This window comes from Phocoena phocoena, chromosome 9 (assembly GCF_963924675.1).
Source record: "Phocoena phocoena chromosome 9, mPhoPho1.1, whole genome shotgun sequence".
Classification (NCBI taxonomy): Eukaryota; Metazoa; Chordata; class Mammalia; order Artiodactyla; family Phocoenidae; genus Phocoena; species Phocoena phocoena.
Genome location: NC_089227.1, coordinates 55,101,814 through 55,121,913, shown reverse-complemented (window position 1 = coordinate 55,121,913; position 20,100 = coordinate 55,101,814). Strand labels below are relative to the sequence as shown.

At 42.0% G+C, this 20,100-nt stretch overlaps 1 protein-coding gene across 1 annotated transcript in view; it reads left to right on the top strand.

The window, feature by feature from the left end:
* The first annotated feature begins 449 nt into the window (after nt 1–449).
* GSDME (gasdermin E) overlaps nt 450–20,100 on the top strand; it is a 65,864-nt gene continuing 46,213 nt past the window's right edge. Inside the window, 2 exon segments of the mRNA XM_065884117.1 lie at nt 450–660; nt 17,725–17,917. Coding sequence (XP_065740189.1) covers nt 450–660; nt 17,725–17,917 — 404 coding nt within the window.

The following is a 20,100-nucleotide window of genomic DNA, read 5'->3' as shown; positions in this document are numbered from 1 at the left end:
GAGTGGACGTGACGTGTGTCAGTTTTGGACCAGAGCATTTAGTTGCTGGTGTGAGACTTTTCAGAACTCTCTTTCCTGTTGGCTGATGACATGCTATTCAAGATGGCGGCTGCCCCTTCAGCGTGGATCCCTGAATGGCTACGAGGAGCAAAGCCTTCCTGTCCTGTTTTGGACGTGTAGTGTGAGCACTAAATAAACCTTACTGGTTATACGCCACCGAGATTTGGAGGCATAACCTAGCCTATCCTGATTTATATACATATTCTCTTTCAGTATTTCAATTTGATTTTTTAGACATCAACTGAACTCAAACTAGAGGCTTCTCTAAGGAGAAGGTATTCTTTCATGTATACTGATTGATACTAGGGAGAAATAAGGTAATTTTAGAAAAAAGTCACGAAATAACAACTTCCTGTATATTTTTTTTCAGGTAATCTGGAGCTCTCAAAATGTTTGCCAAAGCAACAAGGAATTTTCTTAGAGAAGTTGATGCTGGAGGTAACCTGATCACAGTATCAAATTTGAATGACTCTGATAAATTACAACTTCTAAGTCTGGTGACCAAGAAAAAGAGATTGTGGTGCTGGCAGAGACCCAAATACCAGTTTTTATCTGTCACCCTGGGAGATGTACTCACAGAAGACCAGTTTCTGAGTCCAGGTATGTTTCTTTGGTTATATTGTACAATTAGTTCCAGAACAGGAGATGATTCTTCTTTTATACACATGTTGTCTTGAGTGACTGTAAGGCGATACCTTATAATCAGTTCTCCTGTTTCTTTGCCTACTGTTTTAAAAACGTATCCTTCCGTAAAATGAGAAAATTCTGCAGGCCTGACATGAAAAGTTATAGCTTAATATTTAAGAAATAATATTGCAGTTTTGGTATAAAAGTACAACATGCTCATTTGTAGATGTTGTGGCCCCTCAGCATGAGTGGGTTGGTTTTACCTCCCCAAATTTGGTTTGGTGTTGAGGTTGGTGATGCCACGTATCCATCAGGAGGGTGTGAAAAGTTTTATTACTCACATAACGAAGCTTTTCTGGGGACAGCATGGCAGGTTCCCAAGGCTGGTCCAAAAATAGCTAGAGAGAAGGAGGGGATAAGAGATGGGCTCAGTTTCTCTAATGAGTAGGAGGTGTGGTGAGGGTTCTGCATGTAGGCTGGGGCTTACAACTTTTCAATTTCCTGCCGGTGCCAATGGAGAGACCACCTGGGGTTTCTTACCCTGCTGCCCAGATGTGTAACAGAAAGAAAAGAGGGGGTGGTGGGCTTGAAACATTAAGCATCAAAAATGGGGAGTTTGACCCATTATTACAGAGGAGCATGTATAAAATATAGAAAGGCAAGAAAACAAATCAACAAAAATTCCTCCATCAAGTGTTAATTCCCATTAACGCTTGGATTGTAACTTTTCCTTCTCTGCATCTAATTTTTTAAAAACAAAATTGGAAACATACTACATATAATTTTTATATACTCCTCATTTATTTTTTTATTTTTTTGCGGTACACGGGCCTCTCACTGTTCTGGCCTCTCCCGTTGCAGAGCACAGGCTCCGGACGCGCAGGCTCAGCGGCCATGGCTCACGGGCCCAGCTGCTCTGCGGCAGGTGGGATCTTCCCGGCCCAGGGCATGAACCCGTGTCCCCTGCATCGTCAGGCGGACTCCCAACCACTGCGCCACCAGGGAAGCCCTCCTCATTTATTTTTAATTTTTATTTATTTACTTTTTTGCGGTATGCGGGCCTCTCACTGTTGTGGCCTCTCCCATTGCGGAGCACAGGCTCCGGACGCACAGGCTCAGCGGCCATGGCTCACGGGCCTAGCCGCTCCGTGGCATGTGGGATCTTCCCGGACCGGGGCATGAACCCGTGTCCTCTGCATCGGCAGGCGGACTCTCAACCACTGTGCCACCAGGGAAGCCCCTCATTTATTTTTTCTTTCTTTTTTTTTTTTAAAATTAATTTATTTTGGGCTGTGTTGGGTCTTCGTTTCTGTGCGAGGGCTTTCTCTAGTTGTGGCAAAAGGGGGCCACTCTTCATCGCGGTGCGCGGGCCTCTCACTATTGGGGCTTCTCTTCTTGCGGAGCACAGGTTCCAGACACGCAGGCTCAGTAGTTGTGGCTCACGGGCCCAGTTGCTCCGCGGCATGTGGGATCTTCCCAGACCGGGGCTCGAACCCATGTTCCCTGCATTAGCAGGCAGATTCTCAACCACTGCGCCACCAGGGAAGCCCCTCATTTATTTTTTATTTAACGTTATATGTTTTCCTTCATGGGTTTAACTATTTCTTAGTACTGTTTTCGACGGTGTGTATGCACCCTAATTTGCTTAACCAGTCCAATTTAGTGCTTCACAAATAAGGCTGCAATGAATATTGTTATCTGAATTTTCGTTGTTGTTTTTCCTTTAAGCAATTGCTTTAGCACAGATGCTTTTTTTGATTAAAATTCTGCTATTTTTTTTAATGTCTTTATTGGAGTATAATTGCTTTACAATGTTGTGTTAGTTTCTGCTGTATAACAAAGTGAATCAGCTATATGTATACATATATCCCCATATCACCTCCCTCTTGCGTCTCCCTACCACCCTCCCTATCCCACCCCTGTAGGTGGTCACAAAGCACCGAGCTGATCTCCCTGTGCTATGTGGCTGCTTCCCACTAGCTATCTGTTTTACATTTGGTAGTGTATATGTGTCCATGCCACTCTCTCACTTCGTCCCAGCTTACCCTTCCCCCTCCCCGTGTCCTCATGTCTGTATCTTTATTCCTGTCCTGCCTCTAGGTTCATCAGAACCATTTTTTTTAAATTTTAGATTCCATATATATGTGTTAGCATACGGTATTTGTTTTTCTCTTTCTGATTTCACTCTGTATGACAGACTCTGGGTCCGTCTACCTCACTACAAATAACTCCATTTCATTTCTTTTTATGGCTGAGTAATATTCCATTGTATATATGTGCCACATCTTCTTTATCCATTCATCTGTCAGTGGACACTTAGGTTGCTTCCATGTCCCGGCTATTGTAAATAGTGCTGCAGTGAACATTGTGGTACATGTCTTTTTTTTTTTTGCAGTACGTGGGCCTCTCACTGTTGTGGCCTCTCCTGTTGTGGAGCACAGGCTCCGGATGCGCAGGCTCAGCGGCCATGGCTCACGGGCCCAGCCGCTCCACGGCATGTGGGATCTTCCCGGGCCGGGCCACAAACCTGTGTCCCCTGCATTGGCAGGCGGACTCTCATCCACTGTGCCACAAGGGAAGCCCCATGTCTCTTTTTGAATTATGGTTTTCTCAGGGTATATGCCAGTAGTGGGATTGCTGGATCATATGGTAGTTCTATTTTTAGTTTTTGAAGGAACCTCCATACTGTTCTCCATAGTGGCTGTATCAATTTACATTCCCACCAACAGTGCAAGAGGGTTCCCTTTTATCCACACCCTCTCCAGCATTTATTGTTTGTAGATTTTTTTTTTTTTTTAGATTGAGAGTGTTTTATTATTTATTTATTTATAGCTGTGTTGGGTCTTTGTTTCTGTGAGCGGGCTTTTCTCTAGTTGTGGCGAGTGGGGGCTACCCTTCATTGCGGTGTGTGGGCTGCTCATTGTGGTGGCTTCTCCATTTTTTTTTTTTTTTTGCGGTATGCGGGCCTCTCACTGTTCTGGCCTCTCCCACTGCGGAGCACAAGCTCCAGATGCGCAGGCTCAGCGGCCATGGCTCACGGGCCCAGCCGCTCTGCGGCATGTGGGATCTTCCCAGACCGGGGCATGAATCCGTGTCCCCTGCATCAGCAGGCGGACTCTTAACCACTGAGCCACCAGGGAAGCCCGTGGTGGCTTCTCTTTTTGCAGAGCACAGGCACTAGGCACACGGGCTTCAGTAGTTGTGGCACGTGGGCTCAGTAGTTGTGGCTCTTGGGCTCTAGAGCGTAGGCTCAGTAGTTGTGGCTCACGGGCTTAGTTGCTCCACAGCATGTGGGACCTTACTGGACGAGGGCTCGAACCCGTGTTGCCTGCATTGGCAGGTGGATTCTTAACCACTTCACCCCCAGGGAAGTCCCGTGTTTGTAGATTTTTTGAGATGGCCATTCTGACCAGTGTGAGGTGATATCTCATTGTGGTTTTGATTTGCATTTCTGTAATGATTAGTGATGTTGAGCATCCTTTCATGTGTTTGTTGGCAATCTGTATATCTTCTTTGGAGAAATATCTCTTTAAGTCTTCTGCCCATTTTTGGATTGGGTTGTTTGTTTTTGGTATTGAGCTGCATGAGCTGCTTGTATATTTTGGAGATTAATCCTTAGTCTGTTGCTTCATTTGCAAATATTTTCTCCCATTCTGAGGGTTTTCTTTTCATCTTGTTTATGATTTCCTTTGCTGTGCAAAAGCTTTTAAGTTTCATTAGGTCCCATTTCTTTATTTTTGTTTTTATTTCCATTACTCTAGGAGATGGATCAAAAAAGATCTTGCTGTGTTTTATGTCAAAGAGTGTTCTTCCTATGTTTTCGTCTAAGAGTTGTATAGTACCCCATCTTATATTTAGGTCTCTAATCCATTTTGAGTTTATTTTTGTGTATGGTGTTAGGGAGTGTTCTAATTTCATTTTTTTACATGTAGCTGTCCAGTTTTCCCAGCACCCCTTATTGAAGAGACTGTCTTTTCTCCATTGTATATCCTTGCCTCCTTTATCATAGATTAGTTGACCATAGGTGCGTGGGTTTATCTCTGGGCTTTTTATCTTGTTCCATTGATCTATATTTCTGTTTTTGTGCCAGTACCATATTGTCCTGATTACTGTAGCTTTGTAGTATAGTCTGAAGTCAGGGAGTCTGATTCCTCCAGCTCCATGTTTTTCCCTCAAGAGTGCTTTGGCTATTCGGTGTCTGTTTTTTTTTTTTTGGTGGTACGTGGGCCTGTCACTATGGTGGCCTCTCCCATTGCGGAGCACAGGCTCCAGATGCGCAGGCTCAGCGGCCATGGCTCACGGGCCCAGCCGTTCCGTGGCATGTGGGATCCTCCCGGACTGGGGCATGAACCCGTGTCCCTTGCATCAGCAGGCGGACTCTCAACCACTGTGCCACCAGGGAAGCCCTATTCGGGGTCTTTTGTGTCTCCATACAAATTTTAAGATTTTGTGTTTTAATTCCGTAAAAGATGCCGTTGGTAATTTGATAGGGATTGCATTGAATCTGTAGATTACTTTGGGTAGTATAGTCATTTTCACAATATTGATTTCTTCCAATCCAAGAACATGGTTTATCTCTCCATCTGTTGGTTTCTTTCATCAGTGTTTTGTAGTTTTCTGCATACTGGTCTTTTGTCTCCCTAGGTAGGTTTATTCCTAGGTGTTTTATTCTTTTTGTTGCAATGGTAAATGGGAGTGTTGTCTTAATTTCTCTTTCAGATTTTTCATCATTAGTGTATAGGAATGCAAGAGATTTCTGTGCTAGTTTTGTATCCTGCTACTTTACCAAATTCATTGAGTAGCTCTAGTAGTTTTCTGGTAGCATCTTTAGGATTCTGTATGTACAGTATCATGTCATCTGCAAATAGTGACAGTTTTACTTCTTCTTTTCCTATTTGTATTCCTTTTATTTCTTTTTCTTCTCTGATTGCCTTGGCTAGGACTTCCAAAACTCTGTTGAATTATAGTGGTGAGAGTGGACATCATTGTCTTGTTCCTGATCTTAGAGGAAATGCTTTCAGATTTTCACCATTGAGAATGTTGTTTGCTGTGGGTTTGTCGTACATGGCCTTTATTATGTTGAGGTAGGTTCCCTCTTTGCCAACTTTCTGGAGAGTTTGTATCATAAATGGGTGTTGAATTTTGTCAAAAGCTTTTTCTGCATCTATTGAGATGATCATATGGTTTTAATTCAATTTGTTAATATGTATTGCATTGATTGATTTGCATATATTGAAGAATCCTTGCATCCCTGGGATAACTCCCACTTGATCATGGTGTATGATCCTTTTAATGTGTTGTTGGATTCTGTTTGCTAGTATTTTGTTGAGGATTTTTTCATCTATATTCATCAGTGACATTGGTCTGTAATTTTCTTTTTTGGTAGTATCTTTGTCTGGTTTTGGTATCAGGGTGATGGTGGCCTCATAGAATGAGTTTGGGAGTTTTCCTTCCTCTGCATTTTTTTGGAAGTGTTTGAGAAAGTTGGGTGTTAGCTGTTCTCTGAATGTTTGATAGAATTCACTTGTAAAGCCATCTAGTACTGGACTTTTGTTTGTTGGAAGATTTTTAATCACAGTTTCAATTTCTTTTTTTTTAAATCTCATTCTAAATTTAATCAGTAGGAAAAATATGCAATAACAAAGAATTTTTTTCTTTTTTTCCCACAACTCACACACACACACACACACACTGTATTTTATTTTTACAAGCGGTAAACTGACACCAAGCATTGTAAATGGATGACCACAACAAAAGCAACAATGATTGCAATTACCGAACACAAAATGCACTCATACTATGTCATAATATTGACATTCAGTCCAGTAATCCTCCACTGTAACACCTCCTTTACTTTGCAGTGAAAATTGATTTGTGTATTTTTTGCCTCTGAGTCCTTGTGGGATTTTTTTTTTTTATTCAAAGAGAAAGTCACAAAAATTACAGTCATCCTCATCAGTTCACTCAGTCCCATGTAATTAATTTTCTTTTATCTTGATCTTTTGTTAGCCCTTTTATGAATTCATCAGTTTTCCATTAGAGTTCTGAAAATGCTTATTTATTCAGTTTAGCAGTATAGTCAGTTACCAGAAACCTGTTCTTGTCAGAGTCTTTTCCATAAATCCCTTGAAGATGAGACCCTGTTATGGGAACATTTTTGTAAAAGCAACAGAGTACACCCAGAACTGTCTGTAAATGACAGAAGACTTAAAAATGACCACAGTTAAAGATTTGATGAAAATTCATAATAATGCAATTGACAAGGAAATATAGTTATTTCTGAGATATACATTTTAAAGTACTAACTAGAATTATGATTTATAACATTATACCAGAATATATAAGATTTTTAGAAATTTCATGTAATGTCTGAAACATTTATGTTAACATATTTCCATACAAATAACCCAAAGAAAGTTTAGTATTAGTTTTTTTGTTTTTTTATACTGCAGGTTCTTATTAATCATCAGTTTTATACACATCAGTGTATACATGTCAATCCCAATCGCCCAATTCACACCACCATCCCCACCCTACCGCGGTTTTCCCCCCTTGCTGTCCCATATGTTTGCTTTCTACATCTGTGTCTCAACTTCTGCCCTGCAAACCGGTTCATCTGTACCATTTTTCTAGGTTCCACATATATGTGTTAACATACGATATTTGTTTTCCTCTTTCTGTCTTCACTCTGTATGACAGTCTCTAGATCCATCCACATCTCAACAAATGACTCAGTTTCGTTCCTTTTTATGGCTGAGTAATATTGCATTGTATATATGTACCACAACTTCTTTACCCATTCGTCTGTTGACAGGCATTTAGGTTGCTTCCATGACCTGGCTATTGTAAATAGTGCTGCAATGAACATTGGGGTGCATGTGTCTTTTTTTTTTTTTTTTTTGCGGTATGTGGGCCTCTCACTGTTGTGGCCTATCCTGTTGCAGAGCACAGGCTCCAGATGCATAGGCTCAGCGGCCATGGCTCACAGACCTAGCTACTCCATGGCATGTGGGATCTTCCTGGACCAGGGCACGAACCTGCATCCCCTGCATCAGCAGGCGGACTCTCAACCACTGTGCCACCAGGGAAGCCCCGCATGTGTCTTTTTGAATTATGGTTTTCTCCGGGTATATGCCCAGTAGTGGGATTGCTGGATCATACAGTAATTCCATTTTAGGTTTTTAAGGAACTTCCATACTGTTCTCCATAGTGGCTGTATCAATTTACATTCCCACCAACAGTGCAAGAGGGTTCCCTTTTCTCCACACCCTCTCCAGCATTTGTTGTTTGTAGATTTTCTGATGATGCCCATTCTAACTGGTGTGAGGTGATATACCTCATTGTAGTTTTGATTTGCATTTCTCTAATAATTAGTGATGTTGAGCAGCTTTTCATGTGCATCTTGGTCATATGTATGTCTTCTTTGTAAAAATGTTTATTTAGGTCTTCTGCCCATTTGTTGATTAGGTGGTTTGTTTTTTTTAATACTGAGCTGCATGAGCTGTTTATATATTTTGGAGATTAATCCTTTGTCCGTTGCTTCATTTGCGAATATTTTCTCCCATTCTAAGGGTTGTCTTTTCATCTTGTTTATGGTTTCCTTTGCTGTGCAAAAGCTTTTAAGTTTCATTAGGTCCCATTTCTTTATTTTTGTTTTTATTTCCATTACTCTAGGAGGTGGATCAAAAAAGATCTTGCTGTGATTTATGTCAGTGTCTTACTATGTTTTCCTCTGAGAGTTGTGTAGTGCCCTGTCTTACATTTAGGTCTCTAATCCATTTTGAGTTTATTTTTGTGTATGGTGTTAGGGAGTGGTCTAATTTCATGCTTTTACATGTAGGGGTCCAGTTTTCCCAGCACCACTTATTGAAGAGACTGTCTTTTCTCCATTGTGTATCTTTGCCTCCTTTGTCATAGATTAGTTGGCCAAAGGTGCATGGTTTTATCTCTGGGCTTTCTATCTTGTTGCATTGATCTGTGTTTCTTTTTTTGTGCCAGTACCATATTGTCTTGATTACTATAGCTTTGTAATATAGTCTGAAGTCAGGGAGTCTGATTCCTCCAGCTGTTTTTTTTCCTCAAGACTGCTTTGGCTATTCGGGGTCTTTTGTGTATCCATACACATGTTGACGTGATTTGTTCTAGTTCCGTAAAAACTGCCATTGGTAATTTGATAGGGATTGCATTGAATCTGTCTGTAGATTGTTTTGGGTAGTATAGTGATTTTCATAATATTCTTCCAATCCAGGAACATGGTATATCTCTCCATCTGTTGGTATCATCTTTTATTTCTTTCATCAGTGTCTTATAGTTATCTGCATACAGGTCTTTTGTTTCCCTAGGTGGGTTTATTCATAGGTATTTTATTCTTTTTGTGACAATGGTAAATGGGAGTGTTTCCATAATTTCTCTTTCATATTTTTCATCATTAGTGTATAGGAATGCAAGAAATTTCTGTGCATTAATTTTGTATCCTGCAACTTTACCAAATTCATTGATTAGCTCTAGTAGTTTTCTGGTGGCATCTTTAGGATCCTCTATGTATAGTATCATGGCATCTGCAAACAGTGACAGTTTTACTTCTTCTTTTCCAATTTGTATTCCTTTTATTTCTATTTCTTGTCTGAGCGCCATGGCTAGGACTTCCAAAACTCTGTTTTATAATAGTGGTGAGAGTGGACATCCTTGTCTTGTTCCTTATCTTAGTGGAAATGCTTTCAGTTTTTCACCATTGAGAATGATGTTTTCTCTGGGTTTGTTATATACGGCCTTTATTATGTTGAGGTAGGTTCCCTCTATGCCCACTTTCTGGAGAGTTTTTTTAATCATAAATGGGTGTTGAAATTTGTCAAAAGCTTTTTCTGCATCTATTGAGATGATCATATGGTTTATTTATTTATTTATTTATTTATTTATTTGCGGTACGCAGGCCTCTCACTGTTGCGGCCTCTCCCGTGTGGAGCATAGGCTCTGGACGCACAGGCTCAGTGGCCATGGCTCACGTGCCTAGCCGCTCCGTGGCATGTGGGATCTTCCCGGACTGCGGTACGAACCCGTGTCCCCTGCATCAGCAGGCCGACTCTCAACCACTGCGCCACCAGAGAAGCCCGATCATATGGTTTTTATTTTTCAATTTGTTAATATGGTGTATCACATTGATTGATTTGCATGTATTGAAGAATCCTTGCATCCCTGGGATAACTCCCACTTGATCATGGTGTATGATCCTTTTAATGTGTTGTTGGATTCTGTTTGCTAGTATTTTGTTGAGGATTTTTTCATCTATATTCATCAGTGACATTCGTCTGTAGTTTTCTTTTTTGGAAGTATCTTTGTCTGGTTTTGGTATCAGGGTGATGGTGGCCTCATAGAATGAGTTCCTTCCTCTGCAAGTTTTTGGAAGTTTGAGAAGGTTGGCTTTTAGCTGTTCTCTGAATGTTTGATAGAATTCACCTGTGAAGCCATCTAGTCCTGGACTTTTGTTAGTTGGAAGATTTTTAATCACAGTTTCAATGTCATTACTTATGAGTGGTCTGTTCATATTTTCTATTTCTTCCTGGTTCAGTCTTGGAAGGTTATACCTTTCTAAGAATTTGTCCATTTCTTCAGGTTGTCCATTTTATTGGCATACAGTTGCTTGAAGTAGTCTCTTAGGATGCTTTGTATTTCTGCAGTGTCTGTTGTAACTTCTCCATTTTCATTTCTAATTTTATGGATTTGAGTCCTCTCCCTCTTGTTCTTGATGAGTCTGGCTAATGGTTTATCAATTTTGTTTATCTTCTCAAAGAACCAGCTTTTAGTTTTATTCATCTTTGCTATTGTTTTCTTTGTTTCTATTTCATTTATTTCTGCTCTGATCTTTATGATTTCTTTCCTTCTGCTAACTTTGGGTTTTGTTTGTTCTTCTTTTTGTAGTTCCTTTAGGTGTAAAGTTAGATTGTTAATTTGAGATATTTGTTTCTTGAGGTAGGCTTGTATAGCTATAAACTTCCCTCTTAGCACTGCTTTTGCTGCATTCCATAGGTTTTGGATTGTCGTGTTTTCATTGTCATTTGCCTCTAGGTATTTTTTGATTTCCTCTTTGATTTCTTCAGTGATCTCTTGGTTATTTAGTAATGTATTGTTTAGCCTCCATGTGTTTGTGTTTTTTACGTTTTTTCCCCTGTAATTGATTTCTAATCTCATAGCATTGTGGTCAGAAAAGATGCTTGATATGATTTCAGTTTTCTTAACTTTACTTAGGCTTGATTTGTGACCCAAGATATGATCTATCCTGGAGAATGTTCTGTGCACACTTGAGAAGAAAGTATAATCTGCTGGTTTTGGATTGAATGTTCCATAAATATCAATTAAATGTATCTGGTCTATTTTGTCATTTAAAGCTTGTGTTTCCTTATTAATTTATTGCTTGATGATCTGTCCATTGTTGTACGTGAGGTGTTAAATTCCTGCACTATTATTGTGTTACTGTCGATTTCTTCTTTTGTAGCTGTTAGCAGTTGCCTTGTGTATTGAGATGCTCCTATGTTGAGTGCATATATATTTATAATTGTTATATCTTCTTGGATTGATCCCTTGATCATTATGTAGTGTCCTTCCTTTTCTCTTGTAACATTCTTTATGTTAAAGTCTATTTTATCTGTTATGAGTATTGCTACTCCAGCTTTCTTTTGATTTCTGTTTGTGTGGAATATCTTTTTCCATCCCCTCACTTTCAGTCTGTATGTGTCCATAGGTCTGAAGTGGGTCTCTTGTAGGCAGCATATATGTGGTCTTGTTTTTGTGTCCATTCAGCAAGCCTGTGTCTTTTGATTGGAGCATTTAATCCATTCACATTTAAGGTAATTATCAATATGCATGTTCCTCTTACCATTTTCTTAATTGTTTTGGGTTTTTTATTGTAGGTCTTTTCCTTCTCTTGTGTTTCCTCCCTAGAGAAGTTCCTTTAGCATATGTTGTAAAGCTGGTTTTGTGGTGCTGAATTCTCTTAGCTTTTGCTTGTCTATAAAGGTTTTAATTTCTCCATTGAATGTGAATGAGATCCTTTCTGGGTAATCTTGGCTGTAGGTTTTTCCCTTTCATCACTTTATATATGTCCTGCCACTCCCTTCTGGCTTGCAGGGTTTATGCTGAAAGATCAGCTATTAACCTTATGGGGATTCCCTTGTATTTTTTTTTTTCCCTTGTATTTTATTTGTTGCTTTTCCCATGCTGCTTTTAATATTTTTTCTTTGAATTTAATTTTTGGTAGTTTGATTAATACATGTCTTGGCCTGTTTCTCCTTTGATTTATCCTCTATGGGACTCTCTGCACTTCCTGAACTTGACTGAGTATTTCCTTTCCCACGTTAGGGAAGTTTTCAAGTATAATCTCTTCAAATATTTTCTCACACCCTTTCTTTTTCTCTTCCTCTTCTGGGACCCCTATAATTAGAATGTTGGTGCGTTTCTTGTTGTCCCAGAGGTCTCTGAGACTGTCCTCAGTTCTTTTCATTCTTTATTCTTCTCTGAGGCAGTTATTTCCACTATTTGATCTTCCATTTCACTTATCCGTTCTTCTGCGTCAGTTATTCTCCTATTGACTCCTTCTAGAGTATTTTTAATTTCATTTATTGTGTTGTTCATCACTGTTTGTTTGCTCTTTAGTTCTTCTCGGTCCTTGTTAAACGTTTCTTTTATCTTCTCCATTCTATTTCCAAGATTTTGGATGATCTTTACTAACATTACTCTGAATTCTTTTTCAGGTAGACTGCGTAGTTCCTCTTCATTTGTTTTGTCTGGTGGGTTTTTACCTTGCTCCTGTATATGCTGCCTGTTTCTCTGTTTTCTCATTTTGTTTAACTTACTGTGCTTGGGGTCTTCTTTTCACAGGCTGCGCATTTGTAGTTCCCATTATTTTTGCTGTCTGCCCCCACAGGGTGAGGTTGGTTCAGTGGCTTGTGTAGGCTTCCTGGTGAAGGGGACTAGCGCCTGTGTTCTGGTGGGCGGGGCTGGATCTTGTCCTTCTGGTGGGCAGTGCTGCATCCAGTGGTGTGTTTTGGAGTGTCTGTGAACTTAGTATGACTTTAGGCAGCCTCTCTGCTAATGGGTGAGGTTGTGTTTCTGTCTTGGCTAGTTGTTTGGCATGGGGCATCCAGCATTGGAGCTTGCTGGCTGTTGGGTGGAGCTGGGTCTTAGTGTTGAGATGGAGATCTCTGGGAGACCTCTCGCCGATTGATATTATGTGCGGCCAGGAGGTTTCTGGTGGTCCAGTGTCCTGGACTCGGCCCTCCCACCTTGGAGGCTCAGGCTCAACATCTGGCTGGAGCACCAAGACCCTGTTAACCACACGGCTCAGAAGAAAAGGAAGAAAGAAAAAAAACCAAAAAAACAAAAACTGAAAAACAGACAGAATCCTAGGACAAATGGTAAAAGCAAACCTATACAGACAAAATCACACAAAGAAGCATATACATACACACTCACAAAAAGAGGAAAAGGAGAAAAATATATATATATAAAAAAAAAAGGAAGAGAGCAACCAAACCAATGAATATATCCACCAATGATCATAAGCACTAAATACTAAACTAAGATAAACATAAAACCAGAAACAAATCAGATGCAGAGAGCAAACCCCAAGTCTAGGGTTGCTCCCAAAGTCCACTGCCTCAGTTTTGGGAACATTCGTTTCTATTCAGGTATTCTTCAGATGCAGGGTTTATCAAGTTGATTGTGGGGATTTAATCTGCTGCTCCTGAGTCTGCATGGAGAAATTTCCGCTCCTCTGTTCTCACAGCTCCTGGGGTCCAGCGTTGGTTTTGGCTTCGCCTCTGCGTGTAGGTCACCCTCAGGAGTCTGTTACTCACCCTTACAGAAGGGGGTTAAAGCAGCAGCTGATTAGGGCTCTCTTGCTCACTCAGGCTGGGGGAGGGAGGGGTTTGGTAGTCATAATTGGAATGCGAGGTGAGCCTCTGCCGGCAGAGGTCGGCATGGCGTTGCACCAGCCTGAGGCGTGCCGTGTGTTCTCCTGGGGAAGTTGTCCCTGGATCATGGAACCCTGGCATTGGCGGGCTGCACAGGCTCCTGGGGGATGTGGATAGTGACCCGCACTTGCACACAGAATTCTTGGTGGCAGCGGCAGCAGTGTTAGCAGTTTATGCCCGTCTCTGGGGTACAAGCTGATAGTCGTGTCTCGTGCCTGTCTCTGGAGCTCTTTCAGGCGGTGCTCTGCCTTCTGTGGGCACACTGGGAAGGGATCCCCTCTCCTCGCGCATCCCGAAACAAAGGTCTCGCCTCTGGCAGGTCCAGACTTTTTCTTGGATTCCCTCCTGACTAGCTGTGGCACACTAGCCCCCTTCAGGCTGTCTTCACGCAGCCAACCCCAGTCCTCTCCCTGGGATCTGACCTCCGAAGCCTGAGCCTCAGCTCCCAGCCCCCACCTGCCCTGGCGGTTGAGCAGACAAGCCTCTCAGGCTGGTGGGTTCTGGTCAGCACCAGTCCTCTGTGTGGGGATCTCTCCGCCGTGCTCTCTGCACCCCTATTGCTGTGCTGTGCTCTGTGGCTCTGAAAATTACCCCTGCCCACCCCCCATCCCTGCCAGTGAAGGGGCTTCCTAGTGTGTGGAAACCTTTCCTCCTTCACAGCTCCCTCCCATTGGTGCAGGTCCCGTCCCTATTCTTTTGTCTCTGTTTTTCCTTTTTTTTTTTTTTTTTGCCTTACACAGGTACATGGGGAGTTTCTTGCCTTCTGGGAAGTCTGAGGTCTTCTGCCAGTGTTCAGTAGGTGTTCTGTAGGAGTTGTTCTACATGTAGATGTATTTTTGATGTAATTGCGGGGAGGAAGGTGATCTCCATGTCTTACTCCTCTGCCATCTTGAAGGTCTCCCTTTTTTCTTACTGAGATATAGTTGATTTACAATATTAGTTTCAGGTGTACAATATAGTGATGCAAAATTGTTATAGATAATACTCCATTTATAGTTATTAGAAAATATTGGCTGTATTCCCTGTGCTGTGTAATATATTCTTGTAGCTTATTTATTTTATACATAGCAGTTTGTACTTCTTAATCCTCTACCCCCATCTTACCCCTCCCCCACTTCCCTCTCCCCTTTGGTAACCACTAGTTTGTTCTCTATATCTGTGAGTCTGTTTCTTTTTTATTATTTTCACTAGTTTTATTTTTTAGATTGTACATGTTAGTGATAACATACAGTCTTTCTCTGATTTATTTCACTTGGCATAATACCCTCCAAGTCCATCCATGTTGTTGCAAATGGCAAAATTTCATTCTTTTCTATGGCTGTGTAGTATTCCATTTTGTGTGTGTGTGTGTGTGTGTGTGTGTGTATACCACATCTTCCGTTGATGGACACCTAGGTTGCTTCCATATCTTGGCAATTGTAAATAATGCTGCTATGAACATTGGGGTGGCATAGATTCTTAAAGATAGAATTACTGGACCAGAGGTTGGGAACTTTTCGAAGACTTTTGGTACTTATTCCTACACTGCTTTTTGGAACGTGGTGATATATGAAAGCACCATCAGCTCTTAATTATTGGACTAGATGATGTTTGAGTCTTCTTTCAGCCCTAAAGTTCTCTCATTTTGTGATTGCATCTCCCTTAAAGGGCAAAAGTGATAGAGGAGGTAATTTGAGTTGACAAGTAATCTCTAACTTTCTTCCAGCTCAGCATTCTAGCCAATACTTTCTTCAGCCAGGCTCATTATCAGAGCTGTCAAACAATGGGCAAGTGGATTGATATTAATTTTATGTCACGTTTTCCCCCTGGATGTCTGGTAGAACTCTTACTGAGTAGTGTAATAACTAAATATAAGGAAAGGCAAGAGAAAAAAAACTTCACAGAGCAGACCATGGACCCCTGAGTAATCGGAATTTCACCGCTCTGTGCTGTTAGGTGCTTCTTTCGTGGTGTCCTGAGAGCTGTTGTTAGATGGTCAGGCTGGTTGCAGTCCCTGCAGATTAGCAAGTCCCACATGTGCTCATCATCTGAGGCCAGAGCTCATGCCTGGTTCTGTGTCCTGTTGCTGTTAGGGCTGTGATGAGAGGTGCCCAGTGCTTTGTCTTCTGAGCAGATTCAGGATGCCTCACCTTTGTTATTCTTGCCCCTGGCAACCACACTCGAGTGTTATGTTGCCCAGGGGTGCGGAGGTTGGAGGGTGGTGACTTGGTTGTCCTACCGATGGCCTGTTGGCTTCCTCACTTTTCCCTTCCACCTGCAGCAGTGGATAACTCGATGCAGACGTGTACACAAATGACGTCTGGTTCGGAGGTGTGTCTAGTGTGGCATTTTGCAGTACACAGACAGTCTTGATTGTCCTTACCTGCTATGGGATCCAGTTTTGGGGTCAGAGTTTTCAGGAGTGGTAGTAAGCCCGATTGGGGCCAGAACAGGGATCTAAGGGTAGAATTTCTGTCTGTGTAGTACTTTATACAATCTAGGACTGTCCTGTTTATCAGGAAATGATGTTGCTTTGGCCTAAACCCAGTGGATAGATTGAGCACTTGCTATGTGCCAGGCTCTGTATTACATGCTTTACATACATCAACTTCCAGTAGAACCCATCAGGTAGGTATTATTAATTATCTCCAAATTACATATGACAAACCTGAGGTTCAGGGTGATGGATGTTACCCAAGTTCTCCCGGCTAGGTATATTAGACTAGTGATAAAATCTTGAGCTCTTAACAACTGCTATATGCTGCTTCCGAAAGCATTTCCCAGAGTGTTTGTGTTCTCAAGATGTGGCTAGGAGAAGGCTGTGACTTGGGGGCATTTTCATAAGCTTCTTATTTTTCATGGAGATGATTCTCTACTTTGTAAATTTCACAGATAATGAATGGTGATTAATTCTCATTAACCTTGGTTGAGGTATAGGTTTTGTTGCCTGGGGTGAAAGAAATACAGGTGTTGGGGGCGGTGGCTGGATGGAAAGAAACGTTTCAGACTCCAGTTGGATTTGAATCCCTTATGAAGTGCCGCCAGGAGCCCAGGAGAGCCTTGGGTCAGGAAAATGGAAAGGGCCAAGTATGAAGTTCCTAAGAGACTCTCAGTGTAACCTTCCTGAATGATGGTGACTGAGACCATTTTTATGGTAGTATTTGGTTCAATTAAAAACGAGAACAGTAGAATCTGGAGACATGTGAAGGCTAGCAGTTCAAGTCTGAGATCATCAGATATTTAGTGTTCAGACAAAAAAGGGCAGATCCTAAAGGCAATCTGATAGCCATCGCCTGGTATGACCAGGTGAGTTGATTGAAGCTGGGACACCAGCTGGGTGGTGGCATCTTTCTCAGTGTCTGGGAAGCCAGGAAGGAAGAATGGAGAGTCTGGAGCTTATGTGTTCCAAGATGGTGTTTGAAGCAGGGAGGAAGGGCATGCCCACTGACTTTATCAGGAACACAGAGATAAGGAATTGCTTGATAAGGAATTGAAAGACTGGGTGGAGGTCAGATATAAACAGGTAAATATGGGGAGAACTGTTTCAAAGGAGATGGTAATGAAGGCCAGGGCAGTGTTCTCCAAGGCCACCAGTGAGAAGGGAGGATGCCCGAGGACAGGTTCAGGCACCTGACCTGCAAGATACTGAATCAGGCAGGCCACTCCCTGGGCAGAGTGCTGGGCTGCTGTCTTCTCTGTGCTTTGGTGTCGTCCTCATCTAGTCCCTTCATCCTGGAAAAGTACATATTTAACATGTCCTATTTCTTTACCTGGATAGTAAACAGATGTTTGCTTTAAAATTATTCATGAAACTCTATAGATACTTTTTGTGCACTTGTCTATATGTGTATATTGGAATTGAAAGATGAAAAAACAAAAAAGTGCCCAGTAGAACCCCTGGCCACCAGTGCATGCCACGCTCTTAGCACCCAGGTTCTTTTGCCCATACACACAGTGCGGCCACCAGCTTTCCATTCTGCGTGCAGACCTCATGTTTCCCACGGGTTTCTGCAGGATTGGAAAGCTAGGTGACCTGAGGCACAGAGGTGGCCGTTTTGTCATTAGATTCCTCTGCATGTCTCATTCACTGTAGTGGTCGTGGAGTCGGACTTTGTGAAGTACGAGGGCAAGTTTGAAAACCATGTGAGTGGGACCCTGGAGACGGCAATGGGGAAGGTCAAGCTGAACATTGGTGGCAGAGGCCTTGTGGAGAGTCAGTCCTCGTTTGGAACCCTGAGGAAGCAGGAGGTGGACTTGCAGCAGCTCATTGGAGTTGCCCAGGAGAGGTAATGGGAATTCTGCTTGGCATTTTGGACTTTGACATGTCTCTCATTGAAAGGTCGTTCTGTGGGACGTTGGCTAGAAGGGTGACATTGGGATCTTGGCCAATCAGCAAACATCACCAAATGCCCATGTGCTGAAACTTGATGAGCAGTGCATCCTTTAGTCTGGACGTTGACTGTTCTTAGCCTGAGAGGGGAGACTTGGGAAGCATTTTAAAAGGATGTTGCTTCAGACAAATGTGTACTTTAAAGAAATCATACGATTTATAAAACACCAACAGTGAGAACGCTCTGTCCTACATTTCTGAATATTAATATCAGAAGTAGAAAAATCCTCCTTCTGCCCTGGCTCTTTATGATTTTCTGATTAGGAAAAGGAGAAAGCAGTTGTGGGGGGCTTCAGGGGAAGAGCTGGTTTTTAACTCTGAAGTCTTAAAGAAAACCCCACATTTATTCATTGTTTAGATTTCAGTAAATACATTTTACCCCAGTAAAATGATAATACCTCATTATTTTTACCTTATGTTTATTCAACATTCTGTAAGTAATTCTGCTGAGTGCCTACGATGTACCACATACTGTTCTACATGCTGGGGATGCTGCAGTGAACAGAATGCCAACGTTTCTGCCCTATATTCTAGGGGGCAGAGACACAAAACATGCAACTAAGTGAAGTATATAGTGGGTTGATGGTGCTCTCTGGAATGGAGAAAAATGTAGCAGAGAAGGGGGATAGAACATGCCAGGAACGGGGGCTGTGATTTGAAAAGGTGGCCAGAGAAAGCATCCTGGTGAAGATGGCATCAGGGCAAAGACCTGAAGCTGGGGATGGGAGCGAGCATAGGAGTGTCCTGGGCAAGAAGGCTGTAGGCAGAGGTGGTGTGATTGGGGCTGAGTAAATAGGGCAAGGGCAGGTGAGGTCAGAGTGGGTAAATGAACAGTAGCAGGTCCCGTAGGACCTTGCAGGCCACTGGAAAGACTAACTCGTCCTCGGAGTGAGGTGGGAAGCCACTGGAAGACTATGAGAAGGGAAGTGACAGGCTCTGACTTATGTTTTAGAAGGATCCTTCTGGCCGCTGGGCTGAGGAGAGACTGGATGGGTGGGAGCTGGGCGTCCAATTGAGAGGTTACTGTAATCCTGACAAGAGATGATATTTCCATTTGTACAGTAACATAGGTGCATTTTCATGTGTAATTTTATCACCCTTTTTCTTTTAAAATGGAAAATGTCAACCCAAATAAATTAAGAGAAAACTCACTTGTGTTAAGTATAGGTAGCTTATCTCCTCTTTTCCAATGTTCTTAGGATTATACGAAATATAAAATAGATCTGCTCATTGAATAAAATAATGTTTAAGAATTAATGAGTAAAAAAGACCATAAAACTCATGTGTCAAGCATTTGGTGGGTGGGTTTTGTACAGATATCGAGCATGCTTGGGCAACTGAAGTCTTCAAAACCCATTCACCTCTCCGCTAAGCTGATGCTTAATGGAGTTGAAAGACCATGGTGGCTATTTGACTATTGCCTCCTGGCACTTTCTAGAACTCCAGGACTCTACTGAGTTAGGACTCAGGCAGGAATTCCCTTTCTCGGTCAGAGAACTTTAAGCTCTCTCTGGTGACACCAGGTGGAAGGGACAGCCACCTCTTTCTCTGATAGTCATGACCTTAATTATCTTTCCTCTTCCGCTCTTCTTTGCTGGAGAGGCATTTTCCTTCTCTACGACAACACTGGAAAGATATTTGTTGTTTGTCTGAAAATGAAATTTAACTGGAAGTCTTATATTTTTATTTGCTAAGTCTCGCAAATAAGGGGGAAGAGGGACAGGAGAGCTAGCTGTTCGCTCAGTCTTTAGACAGCCCTCTAGAGCGTAATCCTGTCCTGCAGTCTTGTTATTTCTATTTGAAAAACCACAGTTTGGCAATGCTCTATCATCACGTTTCCCGTTATAGGTTTCTCAAACACTCTTCGTGATTCAGGTGTAGAAGTTAGTGCCAATAGGAAGCATATGGGGAGAAGTCAGTGAGTAGAGATGGGAAAAAGTAGTCTCAGAGAAAGATGCTAGGGCCAGCAGTTATAAGAGGGAGAGAGGGAGGGGAAGGAGATAGGCATGTGCTGAGTACCTCCTGTGTGCCAGGCACTTCATAGACGTCATCTCATTTACTCTGCACAGCTGTCTCTTT